Source organism: Cuculus canorus, chromosome 3 (assembly GCF_017976375.1).
Source record: "Cuculus canorus isolate bCucCan1 chromosome 3, bCucCan1.pri, whole genome shotgun sequence".
Taxonomy (NCBI): Eukaryota; Metazoa; Chordata; class Aves; order Cuculiformes; family Cuculidae; genus Cuculus; species Cuculus canorus.
In genome coordinates, this window is record NC_071403.1 from 65,576,328 (window position 1) to 65,596,739 (window position 20,412).

The 20,412-nt window shown below is 37.9% G+C and overlaps 1 protein-coding gene across 4 annotated transcripts in view; it reads right to left on the reverse strand.

Moving 5' to 3' along the window:
* PLD5 (phospholipase D family member 5) overlaps positions 1 to 20,412 on the reverse strand; it is a 172,284-nt gene that overhangs the window by 57,607 nt on the left and 94,265 nt on the right. For 3 of the 4 annotated variants that reach the window (XM_009559421.2, XM_054062896.1, XM_009559428.2), the window contains 2 exons: positions 17,503 to 17,671; positions 10,266 to 10,380 (listed from right to left, as the gene is read on the reverse strand). In XM_009559421.2, the coding sequence (XP_009557716.1) occupies positions 10,266 to 10,380; positions 17,503 to 17,671 (284 nt within the window). Of the gene's footprint in view, positions 1 to 10,265; positions 10,381 to 17,502; positions 17,672 to 20,412 lie in introns of those variants that run through there. The other variant, XM_054062897.1, reaches the window with a different exon arrangement.

Below are 20,412 nucleotides of genomic sequence, written 5' to 3' on the forward strand. Positions count from 1 at the left end.
GTACTTCAGACTCTTAAGAGAAAATAAAGTTTCACATTGTTATCTATTACGTGGCTAATTTGGGGATATTTGTGCATCCTGTGGAAGTTTCATTCCCAGATTAGGCATCTACTTTCCCATCATTAGGAATTGCATATAAGGATTTGAGACCACCTGAACATACGTAAGCCTGTGGGACCTGAAAGGATGCAACCCAGAGTCCTGAGGGAATTGGCAGATGTGGTTGCCAAGCCACTCTCCATGATATTTGAAAAATCATGGCAGTCAGGTGAAGTCCCTGGTGACTAGAAGAAGGGCAACATTGTCCCCATTTTCAAAAAGGGTAGAAAACATGACCTTTGAAACTACTGACCTGTCAGTCTCACCTCTATGCCTGGGAAGAATATGGAACAGATCCACCTAGAAGCTATGCTAAAGCACATAGAAGACAGGGAGGTGATTAGTGGCAGCCAGCACAGCTTCACCAAGGACAAGTCCTGTATAACCAACCTAGTGGCTTTCTATGATGGGGTAACCACAGCAGTGGACACAAGAAAACCAGTGGATGCAATCTATCTGGACTACTGTAAAGCCTCTGACACAGTACCCCACAACATCCTTCTCTCTAAATTGGAGAGATACAGATTTGATAGGTGGACAGTTTGGTGTATAAGAAATTGGTTGCATGGTTGTATTCAGAGAGTAGTAGTCAATGGCTCCATGTCCAGATGGAGATCAGTGACAAGTGGTATCCCTCAGAGGTCCATACTGGTACCAGAGCTGTTTAACGTCTTCATCAATGACACAGACAATGAGAGCGAGTGCACCCTCCGCAAGTTTGCAGATGACACCAAGCTGAGTGGTGCAGTTGCCACACTGGAAAGACAGGATGTCATCCAGAGGGACCTGGACAGGCTGGAGAAATGGGCCTGGTGAATCTCATGAGGTTCAACAAGGCCTGGTGCAAGGTCCTACACTTGGGTTGGGACAGTCCCCGATTTTAGTACAGGGGGACGATGTGATTGAGAGCAGGCTCGCAGAGGACTTGTGGATGCTGTTGATGAGAAGTTTGATATGAGCTGGCAATGTGTGCTCATAGCCCAGAAGGCCAACCATATCCTGGGCTGCATCAAACGAAGCGTGGCCAGCAGGGTGAGATAGGGGATTCTGTCCCTCCACTCAGCTCTTGTGAGACTCTATCTGGAGTATTGTGTGCAGTTCTGGAATCCTCAACATAAGAAGGATATGGAACTGTTGAAACAGGTCCAGAGGAGGGCTACAAAGATGATCAGAGGGCTGGAGCACCTCTCATATTAGGACAGGCTGAGAGAGTTGGGGTTGTTCAGTCCAGAGAAGAGGAGGCTCAGAGGAGGCCTTATAGTGGCCTTACAGTACCTAAAGGAGGCCTATAGGAAAGCTTGGGAGGGACTTTTTACAAAGCCACGTAGTGACAGGATGAGGGGGAATGGCTATAAATTGGAGAGGGGCAGATTTTGTCTAGATATAAGGTGGAATTTCTTCACAATGAAGCTGGTGAGGGACTGCAACAGGTTGCCCAGGAAAGTTGTGTATGCCCTGGCCCTTGAGGTGTTCAAGGCCAGGTTGGATGGGGCCTTGGGCAGCCTGATCTAGTTGGAAGTTTCCCTGCCCACAGCAGAGGGGTTGGAATTAGACGATCTTTAAGGCCCCTTCGACCTCAACCCAGTCTATGATTCTACGATTGATTCTCAATGAGGTTTCAAAATGTTGTCCTAAAATCATCAGCTTAAAATAATTTTTTCACAAATAAATGCAAGATATTTCTTTCAAAATATGTGTGGTGGTAATAGAAAGAGCAGAAGCAGAGCAGGGACTGGAAGCCAGGTTTCCTCCATCCCAAATGAATGTGTGACTACTAACAGAGTCATCTTTAAATGCAGACCGAGATCAGAATATTTTCTGCAAACTGTTAGAAGTTTGAATAGGAGGAACCAAGAGAGAACCTCTACAGAATATCCTCTCCACTTCCCAATCCTTTCTGATTGCAAACTCTGTCTTTACAAATCTCAATACTTTCAGTAATTTGCTTTCTGTGAGGTGCCTAGTACGGTAGACAACTCTTCTTCAAGTTAGCTATTTAGAAACTTTCAGACAGAGCTGGTGTTTTAACTTAATCTTCTGCAATTCAGGCAGATGTTCTGTGTCAAAGACATTCTATGTATCGACATGTGTGTCTAAGATGTAACAAAAATGCTACCCACCTGCTCTTTTCAGCCTTGTTTCATAATGTTGCACATGGTTTACTTTGCATTGTAAGATCTAGCTCCCCAACTGAAACAAGCGAGAAACACCGCATATGAGTTCTCATGGGACTTAGGCATAAAACCAATCCTGAACATTTCCTTGCTATCAAGATGTTAGTGGATGAATGTACACTTAGCAACATAAATTGAGTTAGGAGAGTTTAGGTGCCTAAACAGAAAGGTGTCTACCCAAAAAGCAGGAGTTTCTGCATATTAGTGTTGTCTAGTTGTTATGCAGATAATTGAATGCCTGAATCTCTGATGCAAAACTGGTACCTGCTTCTTCCTTTTAAGAAGGGATGCGACTAGTTTTGAAAATTCTGCTTGGTATTTCTCATTATGCATAACTCTGACAGTTATTATGCAGTTCTATGAGGTAAGGAACATAATGAGATATTTCATCTTGGATCTGGCTTTAAGATTACTTGTCATAGGTTGAAAGTTGTTGAGAAAATATCAGGGAATACGCTGCAGCAGCAACTAATAAAGCCTAAACCAAAGCATGCATCTACTCTGTTGTGAGTACCCAAGGAATATCATATAATAATATAAAAGGAACAAGACCTGATTAATAATAAATAAAAACATCAAAGTTAATTTAAAATCAGATGTCAAAAGCCCTGCCCATACAATTTTCATTAGCTGCCTTTTGAACACTCATATTTTAAAGTATGGCTTATGCAGAATTTTAGAAAACAGTCAACATTTAAAATCTGAAAGGAATGGAAGATGGAATTTCTCCCCCTTTGTTCACATCCACCTTTGTTTAACTCTATGAAACTTAGATCCAAATTACTTGCTTCCTTCAGAAGGACTGACCTCTAGTCTACTGGTCCTCTTAGAGGTTCCTGCTTACTTGTTCTGACAAATCATCGGGAAAAATTATTCTATTTTCAGTACTGCCGAATTTTAAAACAGCAGGAGCTTATCCCATCTTCAATACTACTTCCTCTCACGCAATCTTGGGGAATCCAGCTTAGGAATGACTGATAAAGAAAGTAATTTAGCTACAACTTCATACAATGTCTTATATAAAACAGTCAACTGAATTTCAGCTCTCAAGAGCACTCTGTACACTTCTACAAAGCACGTATCAGATATTATTTCTACAGTACACTTTGCAAAAACTGGCAATCTGGACACACAGAAATCTCTTCAAGACCTGGCTTCAGAATTCCAGTTTCCCATTGTATTAATTGGGTGTATTTTCTTTTTAGCCTTTGCAGTGTTTTTACATTGACTCTCAATATTATCTTCACAGGAAGAGGAATTAAAGGCTTGCTTAGAAACATAGAAAAGCCCAGGTTAGGAGGCTCCTCAAAGACCACCTGGCCCAATCCTTCGTGGGAAAGAGGGCCTTATATGATATTATCTAGCAGCTTGTCCAGTCACATCTTGAAAACCTCCAGGGACGGGGACTCAACATCCCTGGGGAGGTTGTTCCAGTGAATGGTTGTCCTTGTAAAAAAAATTAATTCCTTATGTTGAGATGTATGTACCTGAACACACAACTTTATGTTCTCCTCCCAAATCATTATGGTACTATTAAAACCAGCTTTGAAACCAATCTAGACCTCTCCCATGTGCCAGAGTCAAACACTCAGTAGGCAACTCCTCAGCGGGGCTTTCCTACTTTCTTCTTAAAATTGTCAGTGACAGCTCTTTCGTAATCTGTTCACAGTCCACTGTCCCCATATTTGGAACACTTTCTCTAATACTGAACCCAAATATTCTGTGCTGAATATAAATATCATCACGGTTTACCCTACTGACAGTTTTCACAAAACCTCAAGCTTCCCACAACCCAAAAATATTTTAGGCCCTGAGAGACTCATCAGGAAATGCCCTCTCTTACTCCTACAGCTTTATCTTTTCCAAAGAAAACGTCAGTTTCTCCCAAATGGTGAAATCCACATTCCTGCAGTTTGCAGTACACAAAGGGTTTAGTTTAAAAAAAAAAAAGGGCTTAACAAAGTTTGTTTCATAAAGAGAAAATGGACTAATGTTCCCAGATGATCTCCATCTTTTCTACGATATGAGAAGTTTTTCAGTTCTTCTATAATATTTCAAAAATATGACATCTTCTTCCATTCCCCCATTCAAATATTTAATTTGATATATAAAACTTATTCACTATTGCTGTCTATCATGCAACAATTTCATTAAAACAAAAGTACAGGAAAAAACAAACCACTAAGAGTTCATTACATGAACTCTGAGGTTTTTGGTGCCATGGCAGATTAAGCCTATCCAAACCAGGTTCCAGTCGTTCCACCTCCTGTATCAATCCCACCAAGTCCTACCTTTGCATTGTACCCACCATTTATGCCTGTGAGACCATACACTGAGTAATGCAGAAATTTAATGCAAATGGCAATTAAGACAGCCAAAAAAATAGCAGTCTGTCAGCTCCCTGAACTGTCTCACCACATGATCATTGGTGCAAAGAAGAAGCCAGGGACAACATACGGTGGGGAGGCAAAAAGGGGGTTGGGATCATGCAGCTGCCCAGACATAAACTGATTTAATTTGCTACAGAATAGTATCTGTTAGTGTTTGCAAACTAAAGGGCACAAATAAAAGCATAAAAAGCTTCTAGAGTGCCACTTTCACTAATTTCTTTGTCTCCCTGCAATTACATAATTTTTCAGTTTCACCATTTTGGTTGTATCTGGTTAAGTCAGAGTGTAATCCTGGGCAAATGTGCATGAACTGCTCAGTGAATAACAGCTACACTGTGATCTAGTGATTAGAAACAGCCACAGCACAAAACCTTTCTATTATTCTTCAGTTTCATTGCTAATATTCAATATCTATTTGTAGAGTTAGCTGATTTTTGTTTTTCAAATCATACTGTGATACAGACAGACTCCTCTTTTCATATCTGCCTCAACCAGCACTGACAAAACAAAAACAATTTCTTCAAACATATTAAAAATTATTCATTAAAAGGGAGTACTGGGAAAAAAGCAAATAGAAAAGGAATGAAGCAAAGCGAATTGAAGACAGGAAATCCATTGGCATTTCTTAAAAAACATCAACGCTGTCAGACAAAATAAGGTCATAATTAGTAAGGGATTCAGATTCTGTACACGTTAGAAATGATACAACAACCTGCTAATCGGAGACAACGTCGGAGATAATGCTACTCAAATGTTACTGAGGAACAAAGACCGGTACATAATTATGTGCAAGGAGTGGGAGGGTTACAAGAAATGTTTCAATCTAGTAGACCGAACCACAGCTGAGAAAAGGCTAAAAGAATAACCTTGAAAACAAGCATTAATAAGCTACTGTCACAGAACAAAGAGGATAAAGAAGAACATGTTTGTTTACACAGTAAGCGAAATTGTGCTTCGAGGCAGACAAGAGAGGCATATACATATGTGCACAGTATTTGTATACGTAAGTGAAAGTGATATATAGCTTTAACATTAAAAACAGAGAAGCAAGACTTCTCACCCTAGGACTGCATAGTACAAAAAGTCCTATAAAAACACCATCATAGTTTATAGCCTATTTAGTAATAATTTTGAAAACATGAACCGGGAGAACTTACATGTGGTTGATTTTTTAAAATTACTAATAGACTTTTTTTTTAATTACAACTATAGAAAACAAATGCTCAGATCTAGCTTGTGATGCCTGTGCTGCCATTAATAATCACTAGTTGTCCCTGAGAGACAGAAACAGCAAGTGACCTCACCTAACAATGGTGTTGTAGAAAGAAATTCATTAATACTGTATTTGCGGAGCACTCAGACACCACAGTGAGAAGCAGCATGGAAAAGCCTATGAGGAAATTAATCATTTACATTCAGCACAGGATCTGGCAGACGTGCAATAAAGAAAATCTGGAGACACACATTAAATATGAAGATAAAAAAAGATTCTAGCCATTACCAGCAGAAATAATATCCCCTGAATGAGCATCATCTGCCTCCAGTATTAGATGTTCGACGTAGTCTCATTCAACACAAGGGAAAAATTTCCAATTAACATGGTAAGATGATAGCAAATACCAGCTAGGTATTCTATCCAAAATATAGAAAAATATAATAGCAAAATCTGATAATGTAAAAGTCCACTGTAACTATATGCTCTGTGACTAGTATCTCTTCATTTCCACCTGCTTAATTTTTGCAAATAAATAACAATCCCACAGTGTAGCAATTGTACATTTACATTTTCTCAGCACTCAGAGGCTTCTGTCACCACAGGTCTAGATGTGTTATTTGTTAGCAGAGTAAATCAATCCATGTTTCATGCAGCAGCTGCTAGAACGCTTCTGTGCTCAAGCTACCTTGTTTCATAGTTAGCTCATGCGAGTCAGGAGAGCAAAGACATGCCAAAAAAAAGGCTTAACAGTGGTGACAAACCTGCAGGTTCACAGCTAGCTCATATATCTGTACTAACATAGCAACTGTAAATAACTAATCATATTTTACTCTATGCCAGTTCACAGCTAGCTCATCTGTCCATAAGTTATGCTTCATCTTACCCCATCCACTAAAATCTGAAGTTAGCATTCAACTTTCTCTTCTGTTACTCAGTAGGGATGGCTGCTAGAGAAGAAGGACTCTAGGATGCACCCCTGGGTTGGAAAAGGTGAAAGCTGCTTTCTACAGTACTTCAGAAATGGAGAGAAGAAGAAAGGGGGCTCCATGCAAGTCTGTCTAGAAAAACAAAAGATGTGCCAGAATAAGTTGGCTTGCAGAAATAGTCTCAACATCTGTGTGAGATGCAGCAGTGCTGTAACATAGCATAATTCCTAGTACACAAAAAATCCCACTGCATGAGACAATATGGATGACCCAGTATAGTTCATCAAGCAATCACATATAAACCCATGCCACTGTGTCAAGATTAAAGCTTTAACCTGGGCTGCTTAAGTCAGAAACAGCACACTACCTGAAGATTCAGCATGAGGTAGATAACCAGACTGAGGAACTGCAGCATCCCTAAAGGTTCCTGGGACAGCATATTAACAGCTGTATCCTGCGGCTGACACTCAAATTATCCCCCATCTTAACCTCAAGAACCAGCCCGCATGACATGGCACAACTCACGGTTTCTGATCACCCAGTCTGCCGAAAAGAAAAGCAGGGACCTTCCACCTTCTTTGTGCAATAGCAACTGTCTCTCACATTTAGTAAGATAGCCTACTACCTGGAAAGATACCATTCTCACATACCATAACACTCTTGCACACAATCTGCCTTGGAAAGAAGAGACCACAGTTTATGCTTACACAGCAAAGAGAAGGCAGGCTTAGGAATACATGAGCCCCACAGGCTATGTACGTGCTTTCTCTCCCTGCTACTGCTCACGACTCAGACTCCAAGCATAACTGCTGCTTAAGATCAGATCTGTTTATTAGCCAGTGAAACACAGACCAGTGCTTGAACTCCTCTGCCTAATTGAGACAGACACTACAACTCAGAGTGTGGACCTTGTTCAGCCAGATGTATTCTGGTTCTCCATCTTGAGAAGCTTCAAAACTTGACTGAGCCAGTGATACATTTACTGCTTTCTTTCTCACAAGAGGAACATTTCTATTGAAAAAGGTGCCTGACATACTTTCCAAGACAAATTTGACCAGTTAGAGGGGAAAAAAAAAAAAACCAAAACAGTTTGTTCTCATGAATAAATATATCAAAATGATGATGCACAGTTCCCTTTCCCAGATCAATTCTGATTGATTTCTGAGGATGCAGGTGGCCAGTGCCCCACAAACAAATAGATTAGTAATTTCAGTAGACAGATCTTACAGGATAACAGAAAAGCTTAACGATGCGTTTGTCTTCAGCTAAGACAATCATAGTAAGTAACAGTAATTTTTTCTCCAGTATACATGGAAAAGGCTAATATAGATATGTTTTCCATCTACTGTGTTATTAAGAGTATTGAACCAATGGCAACTGGGGTAGACTCTTCTTTCTAAGCTAGCTTACCAGTTAGCTTCTATTTGACACAAGCAGGACATGCTACGAATCTGCTGTTCATACAAGATCACCTCATTTCAACATAAAATTATTAGAACTAAATCTGATGGAATGTCAAAACTAACATTTCTTTTCAGGAAGACAGAACCACATAGAGATATACCAACCTTTCCCGGAGATAAAAAACAAACAACAAACCTACACACAGGTGAAAGACTTGTGACAGAGCTGGCAATCATGATGTCACAAGCAAGACACTCTAAAAAACATATCAGAATTTGCAGAAATAAGTAAACAAAAACACAGAATGAGAAAAAAATATTCATAGTAAGAAAACAAAAAAAGATATAATATTGATCTTTGCCAAAGGTCAACAGTACACAAAGATATCTACAGTTACAGGGTTCAAAGATGATGACAGCAAAACTCACAAGAATTACTATATAAAAGTGACTTTATCTGATTCTATGTAGCACAGAGCACTCAGATTGATTACTTCATTTGAATACTCTAAAATTTTCTGTCTTAGAAATCTGAACAAGGTGTAAGGGAAAGTGAAGCTAGTAAAATAGTAAAAGCCTATGTTTCGTTTGTTCTAAAAGCTCACCGGTCTGACTAATTCCCACATAAACTGAAGGAAGTGTTAATGACAAACATTGCTCCCTTTTCTAGCCAAAACCTTTGCTCATTTTTTTTTTTTTTTGAAAGAGAGTAGTTTTTGATATTGGCTATTCTCAATAAATCATAACTAAAATATCACTTGCCAGGTACATCAATATAAATGTACAGACCCTACCTCTCATCTCCTCTGACTCATGGAAAATTGAGCCACGAACGACAGGGAAAAGAAACCACTTTTTCAAAGACAGTTACACTGACACTGACATTAAAATACCTATTTCTTTTTTCAGCAAATCAGAAAGATAATTCCTTACTTCACAGATGTCTGATAAAATTGATGTATTCTTCCTGGTTATCAAAGGATCAACATCACTTTGTTACGTAACAGAAATAATCAAAACCCTGGAACAGACAGTGTCGTGAAATGACAAGTCTCTATAGTTATTACATTTAAATAACATGCCAGTCTTAATCTCTTTAAGGGACCAGGACTTCCATTAGTAATTTTCTTTCACTTGCACAGTCAGAAGATCACAAGGAATTTTAATAAATAAAGATTGATTTTTTGTTGGGAAAGTGTATTCTTTATTCTTTTACTATAACATATCTCTTTATGGTGATTGCTGCTACACATAGCAACTGCTTTGCTCAATTCATTTTTCATAATTCCCTTCGTGATCCATACAGTCACCTGTGTCAAAAATGATCACCATCAAAACATATAGGTTCTTATTGCCCTTGAGAAAAATGTATCCTACCCTTAAAATCTTACTTTTAGCAGATTACAGGGAGAACTAGTATATTATTACTCAGGAGAAGTGTTTGTGAGATTGTTAAAACTCCTAAGAGATTCTAAGTCCTTTCAGTATTTCTTAAAGTCTCTTTGGTATTTTTCCACACAGTTTTAGAGAAAGCAAATTTAATCATTTAGTGTCAGCATGCACCCCTGATTTTAAGCCTGAAAACAATGATTATGAAGGCAGGCAGTCAAGAAATACATGTAGTAGAGAAACCCTTGTCAATTGGCTAAATATACCTGATGTCTATTTTCCAGTGCTTCAGAATCATCAGAACCATCCACATGTTGTTTCATTAATTTCTTTTGCCACTGGTGAAAAAAGGAAATTATCTTGTCCCACAAGGTAGGACAGCAGTCTCTCAGTTTACCTTGTCTTCTATTAGAACAGCTCTAATGAGTTTCAACCATCTAATTACTGCACAAACTTTTTGACCACTTGCAAACAACAAACATCTACTCCAACTATATCAAGAGTTTCAGATTTCTGGTAACTATGAACCAGAGAAAGCTGAAGCTGACTACAAAGTACCAGTGCTAACCTGACAGCATGTATTTTATCCATAACGGAGCCTGCATTTTAAATAAAACGAACATTACGTAGCAGTCAATGGCATAACAGTATAAAGACCTTGGTCTTACCCTTTGTTTTCAAGTCGTTTAATACCTTTGATTCCACGGGCAGTATATCACTCACTAGTTTTATCTCAACATTTCGGGATGCCAGTTCAAGCAATTTTTCAAAAAGACGCTGACCCTGGGAAGAACATTAAAGGAAAGCAGAATATGTAAGACAGAGTTATTCAAATAGCATATCAACAAATAAAAGATGCACAGTAACAGAAAAAATATATTGCACAACTACTGGGTAAATATGATCTAGATATGGTTACATCTATGCTAAAGTTTAGCAACTCAGCTTTTTCTTGGAGGAATGCTGTTTTGAAGCCCAAACTTCCTTCTTCTTTTTCCCAGATTGTACAATACTGTTGGTGACCAGATATCAGATATTTGGTAAAATAGAAATCAAGACCTGTGTTTCATGAAAAATAAAATTTTAAATCATCGCATTTTGCCAGATCCAAGCAAGAAAAAAAAAGTAAACCTGCCTTTAATTTTTAGATTCAATATTTTAACGTTATGAAAAATGCTTAGTTAGAAGCACCTAACTACATGATGTCAAGCATGAAATATTCATTGTTCCACTACTGTGCTGTGTTACTACAACCATAGTTGAAGCCTGTTTCCTTACTGCTATTCCAGCTTACTACAGCAGACATCAGTTACAATTAGCAGTTATATATACAAAAACTGGGTTTAACCAGCTAACAAAGTGCTTGCCCTGCCTACACAAGCTTACTTTAGATTCAGTATAATGCTGACCTCAAGGTAAAGCTAAAACAAAAAAGCAAGAGCAATATCAATTTTCAAACAAGTAGAAGATAAAGCTTTCCACAGAAACGCATCAGACAATTCTCCGTACAAACTGTTACTCTAAAAATCTTTAAATGATCTTTCTATTCTACAAAACTAGATGATGCAAAAGCAGCTTCAAAAGACGCAATCCAACACAGCGTGGACTATCAAAACACCCACATTGAACCCAGAAGCAGCACGCAGTGGAGAGCCACCCTTTGCCCTGTAACTGCCTGCACAAACTGAGACTTTCAGCCTTGCTGGGACTCAAGCATTAAGCAGTCACAGAAAGAACTCTTCACCCTGTCCACGGTACAGAATCATTTTTTTTAATACTCACTTATTTTGAATACATGTGGCAAACTAGAAATACCCACCCTCCTAAAAATAGCTTTCTCAAAATTACAGAGCAACCAGAGGCTGCAATGGAAACACAGAAATAATGTTTGTATTTCAGTTCTCTAAGATAGGCCTGCATGCTCACATAAATTAACTAAATTTTTATATACATAGAAAGTGCTGTTCAGAAAGGTTCTATGTCTTGATTTAATTTACTAGGCAGAAAGACAAACACAGGAATGTGGTTTTGTTTGGGTTATCTGTAAAAACTGATTTTGACTAGATGCATAGTAGGAAGCTGTAGCATACAAAAACAAACATAAAAAAAGCACTAATAAATTTGATAGAAAGTGATTTGCATTATCAAAATGAATTAATGCATTAACTGTTCTACTAAAGAAATGCTTAGAAATGTAGCATCTAAAGCCAACAAAGTAATTTGTTACAGAGGATGGTTCTTCACATTTTTTCCTCCAAGGTAATCATTTTTGGACATTATTGCCACTTCACTTCTACCTGTGTAAGATTTTATTTACACATGATTTACAAAAGCTTTGACAAATGGTGAAACACTGGAACAGTTTGCCCAGAAAAGTGGTAGATGCCCCAACCCTGGAAACATTCTCAGTAAGGGTAGACAGGGCTCTGAGCAACCTGATCTAGTTGAAGACATCCCTGCTATCTACAAGGGGGTTAGAATAGAAAACCATTCTATGAATCTATGAACTTTCTGTATTCATTTTAGTTTGGATAAAAAGAACATGGCATGGGTTCCCGAGTTTACCTGATCTTATTATGTCTTAATGTGTTTGACCAAGACAGGGTCCTTGATAGACCAGCTTGCTGTCTCTTACAGTGTATGCTGCCAGTTGAATTTCCCATCCCATGGGTGAATAGGTCACCTGGAGTGCATCCCTGCATGCCAATGAGTCGTCTCCTCTGAAAATACATCTCTCTTCCCATCAGGGACACCACAAATCGTGCATTTATAATATCCTTTTTTGATCAATTATGGGTGAAAACTCAAATTAATAAAACATTTAAAGCATCTTTAAGTAGTGATGATTAAGATGAGGAGTGCACTCACCACAAATATATATACGTGGGTATACAGAAACACAACCCGTTGCCAGAATGGGAAAGAATTCCCTCTGTCTCCATCTCCCACTGCATCATCACTTAGCAGGCATTCATATGCTCACCAAGACAAGTCTAGACACTCTAAACAACTACAAAAAACTCACAACTTGTTTAAAAAAACTGTATGTACTATAGTAAAGTAGCATACTAGATATTCTTCCTTCGTTGTTGAAGAAACTCGCCTTTTTCACCTCATTAATATTAACTTGAAACTCAGTTTCTATAATCTCTGACATGTTTACTTGCAATTTTACTGTTTTGCTTTATGAAAAGGAAAAAAGACAGGACAGAAGGTTTGAAGAGTTTTGTCACTCTTGTCAGCACATTTGAAATGCTTCTGTTGAACACAAACTTTCGTCCTGTCATTTAAACCACATTTCTTCTGCAAGACAATACCAGGCTGCTGTGCGACTATGTGACAGTGATCAGAATCATTTCTATATACTCAGTTTGTGAGGACTGAGAAATAGTAGGAGCCAAGTGCTATGAAACTGCAGTATGCTTCCTTTTACCACGTCAGCTTTTTAAAAACAATACCAGTAGAAACCCATCTATCTTGATAAAATATTCTCTCACGCTTTTCAGAGCATTGTTTCAAATAACTGACTGAAAGTGACAAAATAGGCTGTAAAAACTATTTATCATATGAACGAACTGAAATTCTCGTGGTAGCTTTAAACTACCGTATAACTGAAACATAAATGCAAACTGTACCTGCTGCAGCCACCTGGTGAATTTTTAAAAAAAGAAAGTTATCACTGCCAAAACGCCCTGAAATTGCCGCCAAAGCAATTTCTTAACAGTCATTAGGCAGACTGATTCTAGCCTGGCTGATTTCCCCTGCCTGCTGTTGTCTTTATCAGCATGCACTCTTCATTAAAAATAAAATAAGGGAGATATGAACATGAAAACGCTGCATTCATTGAAGTAGTCTAAAATGGAACTATTATACTCTTCAGCAACTTGGATTCCTATGGTTCAGACCTTAGCTTTTTCTTTCCACAGAAATAAATGCTTAGCTTTTTCTTTCCACAGAAATAAAACTGGTTACTTCCATAATTTTCTTCTGGATTTATTCTATGTAAGTTTACCAATATTTTAAGAAGTTGTCCTGTGATCAAGCCTCTGGGTATATGTTATAAAATATCACTAAAAATCACAGCATGCTGGCAGAAACCGATAGAGCAAATAAATCAAGAAAACCTAACTTTAACTTCAGCTATTTAATCCAGAACAGAGAAACTGAAATGGTCTCCTCAAACTCTCCTAGCAAAACAGCTAATGAAAAGGGAGTGAATGTGCTTTCATATCAAAAACTCTCCATCTTTTATTTCTTTTCTGTGCCTCAGCCTGCACCAGCTGCGCTGAGGAAATGCCGTCACCTCAAGAGGAGAGACATTTGTGTAAAGATTAGCTTACAGAAAAGGAAATAAAACTGCAATGTGCATAGCTGACTGTAACTGATTTCTGTGGGTAGCTGTTAGGTTTGGAGATGTGGTCTTTGTACTTAATTGCATTTTTCATTAATTGTCAAGAAAGGGTACTTAAGCTGTGGCTCTAAGATGTTTTTCTACCAAACAAATCACTTAAAAGTCCTCAGGCAATGCACTTTTGAGTGACATCGTCAGAGATTTATTACAAAGCTGGACAGTTGGTTTACCGGAGACATATTATCAGATGAAATGGGAAACTTTTCCCATCAAGCCATTTGGGAGGTGCACAATAGGTAAGTAGAGATTAAGTCAAACCATCTATTTTTGGGGGGATGACTGTAAAAATCAGATGCAGATCTATCCATCAGTCATCTTACGGTCATCCAAATAGCCATCCAGGGAGAACTGTCCCACCGTCATGGCAATACAAAAAGCCATGATGCCATTAATTCTTATTTGTAAAACATAAAATGGATTTTTTGAGGAAGAAGTCACTCTAAAGTAAAGCTCCTAAACATGAGATGAGCTAGAAGAAAGAAAACGTGAAAATCATGAAATTGGCATAGTCTTAAGTTCGCCTCTCCATTCACTGCAAATGACTTAAAAGCTATGTCAAAAACTATGTTTCCATTTTCTCTGGTATCTCTAAACATCATTGCCACATGAGAAGTCACATATCCCATTCTGCAAATACCTTAAAGCCTCTACATGACAACTACTCTGCTATCTTAAAAATGCACAGATGACAACAATTGCAAAAACACAGAGTGTTCTTCTGAATGAGAAAAACACATGTAGAAATATTTCTTTACTTGACTGTCTAAGCTGTGGAAGCACACAAAACACTGTAGCATTATGTGTTTTGGAGACTCCAATTTAGAAAGACTCGGGAACTCAGATGGCTGAGCCCAGCAGTTGTGACCTGGACAACTTAGTCAGCAGTGACTATTTATTTAGATTTATAACAACAAAACACGGACAGGCAACTGTCAAGGACATAAGGTAACATACCCACAAACAAAAATAAAATAAAATACAGCAGGAAGTTCTTCAATCGTATATATGCACACGTACATACATATGTATGTATGTCCAACTATCTTTGGATAACATAGGCAATATGTATACCTATGGATGATACATGTATTTAATATATATATGTATGCGTGCCTATTAAATTCCAGAATTTCCTGCTGTATTTTTCTCCAATACATATATTGGACATATGTGTGTGTGTATATGTATGCATGCAAGTAACTACATAAACACATATAAAGAAAACACAGCTAAACTTTGTAAAGTTTAGCAATCTAGCCTACTCAGCTTTTCTCCTTCAAAAATCCATATTTCTTTAAGTGTTCTGGTCAAGAACCCTGAGTTGGAATATACCTGGAATATTCATAAAATGGAAATTGCTAGTTATAGAGCAGGATGTGGGTCTGTATGGAAAATGTTTATGTTCTTAGCTGCTGATAAAACAAGAATCATTCAAGTAACAACTAGAATTTACACACTAAGCACTGTACTGCCTGGAAGTTTTGCATCTTACTCCCTTATCTTTCCTAATACTTCTGCTATTTTTGTGCAAATTTTCCTGAAATCAAATTGCCAAGGCTTAAGGACATTCAACTTATACTTCAGAAAATTAACAGACTGCCACTATTGAAGTTCCTCTAAAATTTCACTTTAATTTTACAAGTGGAGGAAGCAGATGTAACAATACAAATTTTCTCCCCTCGCTTTCACACACTAAGCTTTGCGTGTATTCTCCAGGGCAGTGATTTGCTAGGAAACACTGCCTCTTGGCAATTTCTTTAGCAATTAAACTGCCCTACAACAGTACAGCGTTTTAAGATGAATAGACAAGCTTGACAGAAAGATCTATCAGCAGTGCAGCCCACACTAGTGTACAAATGAGGAAATGACTGGAATATTAATTGCCTTTAAACAGAATTAATTACTCACTTTTGAAAGACTACTAGCAGGCAGAAATAACCAGAATAGAGTATTATGAGAAATGTTTCGTTTTTCTGATTTTAACAGCGCATTTGAGGATGAAAGGGCAAATACAGTTCTTGCATATCTCTTTTTCCTTTCCTTGCTCTGTCATTCGGCAATAACTTACAGTTTGTACTTTGCATGAGAATGTGGAACAGTCAATGGACTTGAAGCTTAACTACAGAAATCTCTATTTCCAATTTGCTAATTTTATCCTCTGTTTTAGATTTGCTAGGCTCTGCTGGTTATGAAGCAAATGACATGTTGAATTTTTTTCAGACAAAAGATTTTTAAAAGATTTATGCACATACCAATTCACGCACATCCTAAAAACATCTAAGGCACCATTCGCTTTGAATTCATCTGCCTGAATGACAGTACATGAGTTTGAAGTTTCTTAGGCAATAAATTTAAATAAAGCTTAGCTGCATAATTATGTTGTGAAAAATCTCAATATTTTACACTACATAAATTTATTCACAAACTATATTCCAATATTTATAAGCATTCTAACGGGAGGGCTTTGCACTACATTTTCCATTTGGCTGCTCACCTCAGATTTTCACTCTTTTAGATGGACACACAGCAGACTTTTTCTGCAGAAAAGTCAATGTATGCCATTCACCTAGGCCATAGCCTTTTTCAAAAGAAGCAGAATCCAGTTTATGACCTGAAAACACAGGCTATTTGCAGTACTATCTTTAGTTACTAAGAATATCAGTCTTTGCCTATCATCTACAGAAAGGCTTTTATTTTTTACTGCACTGCATCAACAGGACCAGAGAGGTAAGTGAAGATTTTGTGACATAGTGTAATAGAGTTGATTCCTTACAGTTAATCAGCTGTTATTTTAACACTATTTAATGTCAGCTGAGCCACTCCTTTCAGCAAAGAATCCATGTAGTGATGAGGAGATACTCTAAGCGTATCAATTCTTTGATATCTTAGTTTCAGAAGTGATACTAAGTGAAACCTTCCCTTACCGTATTTCTAAGAGGATTCTCAAGAATAAAGTGTTTGTTGTCACAGCATCACTGTAATGCATGTCAGTCTCATTCGTGATGATTTATATTTTTTCCTGTTTCTCTTAATTGAGCACTGCTGACTCCCAATATTCATTTTGAAAAGGTATGAGAAATCATCTGATACTGCATTTAAAAGTGTAATTCTATCCACATATTTGGCTGCAGAATTAATCCACATGCATGCTCTTTTACTTCATCAGCTGCACCAAATGTAAAAAAGCACATAGATTTATAGGTATACCCAAATTATGGATGTAATAATACAGGCACAATTTTGCAGGTTTCTTAATGACATCTTCCCAAGATGGAAGTGGTAAGAATATGTGCTGGATGTGTTCCTAGTTAAAGTGTGCCACCATTCTCTGAAAACTATTGTAAGGCAGGAAAAATCCCATAGGAAAATGGTTTTTTTAGACTACTCAAACAACTAGGTCTGCTACAGGGAAGGGCTGCAGCTTCAAAAGCTTAATAGTGAAACAACAAGAACAGATTGTGAAAGTCCCACCTTTTCGTTAGGCTAGAACATACCTGGCATGCTGATGGATGACTGTGATTGAGGTCCCACTGGGAAGATACTATGTCAACAGACTTTTCAGCCATATTAAGCAAATTCATCCAGCCTTGGAAAAGAGACAAATGGGATGGTGCACTGTCTGAGTAGTTGATCCCTTCAGGAATATTTTCCACAAGAGCAACCCTAAGAATAGATAAGGAAAAAATAACCACTTAACAGAAGCACTTTTCTGTATTAAAAAGTTCCAAATTACAAGGAATGTCAGGTTCTGGGCCTGTGGTTCAACACCTGCTCCAGAGACTCTCAGAAGTGTGCCACTCGCAACTGACTCTGAAGTTGCTGTCATGCTCTGCACTTCCCAAAACAATAAAATGCAGAAATTACCTACTGTTAATGCAGCAAAGTCAATTAAGCTTTAGAAGTTCTGCAAAATTAGCTTAAGCACGGAAAAGCTTACTTATTACAACACAGTAAGTGGGAACCAGTTCTTAAGGTAAGGATGGAAAGAATCTCTTCTTGCTTTGCCGCTCCCATCTTTGTATTTCTTCTTCTATCTAAGCAAGGTGGCAAGACATATACTCCTTGACATTCTCTCATGTCTGCCTTTATAGCTGACAGTCTATACATATTACATTGCAGTCCCTATATATGAATTCTTTCTTTCCAACCGCTCTAAGCCACCTAACTGTACTTTTGTTTAACTTGTATAAGGATCTAACTGGGATCCAGTGGTTATAAAAAAGAAGAACTATGCCTTTTCAATTCACAGAATGGTTTGGGCTGGAGGGGACCTTAAAAATAATCTAGTTGCAAACCCCTGCCATGGGCAGGGACACCTTCCACCAGATCGGTTTGCTCAAATCTGGTCCTTAAACACCTCCAGGGATGAGGCACCCACAACTTCTCTGGGCAACCTGTTCCAGTGCTTCACCACTCTCACAGCAAATAGTTTCTTGCTAGTATCTGATCTAAATCTACCCTCTTTCAGCTTAAAACCCTTACCCCTCCTCCTATCACAACACTCCCTGATAAAAGAGTCCCTCCCTATCCTTCCTGTAGGCCCCCTTTAAGTACTGTAAGGCTGTTATAAGGTCTCCTTGGAGCCTTCTCTTCTCTAGCCTAAACAAACCCAAGTCTCTCAGCCAGTCCCAGTACGGAACGCGCTCCAGCCTTCTGATAATCTTCTTGGCCCTCCTCTGGACCTGTGAAAGTCTCCTTGGTCTTATTTGTCTATATTATTCAAAACACTTGCAAACCACATCACATACATTCACGGGGATCCAAGAAGCTAAACAAACATTGTAGCAAGCTGACAGCTCAAAATAGCTCCGGGGAAATTATGTTTCACTCAGCACACTGCCTTACTGCTAGGTTTCCTTAAATTACAGCAGGTAAAGCTCCCCTCTCCACTCAGTAGAGGAATCTTAAAAATAAATGCAAGTCAAACAAGTTTCCCAATTTTTTCTTTAGGTAAACAGATGAAATTTTCAGTTTACTCAACTGACACTTATAGAAGTGCTCCCAACATCTGCCATTTTGCTGTGAAATGTACAAACCAGATTTAGGAAAGCTGTAGTAGGTAGCCGGAGAATATTTCTTTTCCTTGTATCCACATACATCAAGTATTTCCAGACTGTTTCTGTACTTATTAACAGCATTAATTATCTACTCCAGCAATATTAATATAATCTATAAAATTTTTGTTTAAGTAAGTCATTAATACAAACCTGCAGTGTAAAAAAAGAATTGTACACTTTTTGACTGTTAAAAAAAAATTAGTTCAGTATCTTCTATTAATTTAGCCAATCCTATAGGGTCACATGGAAATCTTTACAGCTATTTCAGAATATCAAGCATGTCTGTGCAGTTAACCCATCAAAAGACTGAAGATCAGTACTTTTTAACAGTGTAAAGAAAACCCAGAAAGAACTGTGATGAAGTAAGCCTGTTGTTATAATTACACATCTGGCCTGGCAAAAATCCTGCTGCCACCCCCATCCCCTCCCCAACCAGAACAGGCACAGCTCCTCCTTTCATTAAACCTTTAAGTATGACCTCTTATTTCCTAAAATCTGTCAAACAGCATACATATCACTAAGCTACAATTACCGAGGACACTCTCCACAACATTCTTTGAACACACTGTTATACTGATTTAACATTAAATGTAACTGCATTACAGTAACAGAATAGTAACACAGTAAATGAATGTAAAAGGCTAAAAACATGACTTGTTTTTTAAAGTCCTCAAAGTATACTTATTTCTAAAACATTCTACCTACCTTGTTTACAACCTTTTCAAAACAACTACTGCCCTAAAAATGTAGTGCCCTTATTAGTCTTTTAGTAATGCCATACTTCCAAAAAAGAAGCTATTATATTTTACCCTAACACTCAAAGTTTTAGACTTATTTCTGCTGCATCTAATCCAGTTACAGAACTTTACAAAACTCCCGTTACATCCCTTGAAAAGACTTAACATTCCATACCCCAACAATCCAGTGGCAAAGATGAGAAATTAATCCATACTTTTCTGACCTCTTCCATACCCAAACCAATCGCGTGTAGATACAAGAAAGATTTATTTTGAATTTTCTCCAAAGATAACCTTCATATGAAATAATCATTAAAAAAAAAATCTATCAAATGTGGTTTTGATTTAGCTAGAATTTGTAAGTGCCTATCAGCCCTTTAACACAAGATGTGACCAAAATTTCTCAACATTAGAATACTGCATGGCATATAAGGTGTTTTCTGGTTGAACCTATGCAAATGAGTATACTGAAGCCCACAAAGTAACTGACAGGATTGAATCTGTCATAGTCTCATCCAGTGGCTTGTAGTGTTGTTTCGCACAGGCTGTACTGAACTGCTGTCTCACTGGAAAGTATTAGTTTAATGTCCATTCTTCCTATCTCTGTCTT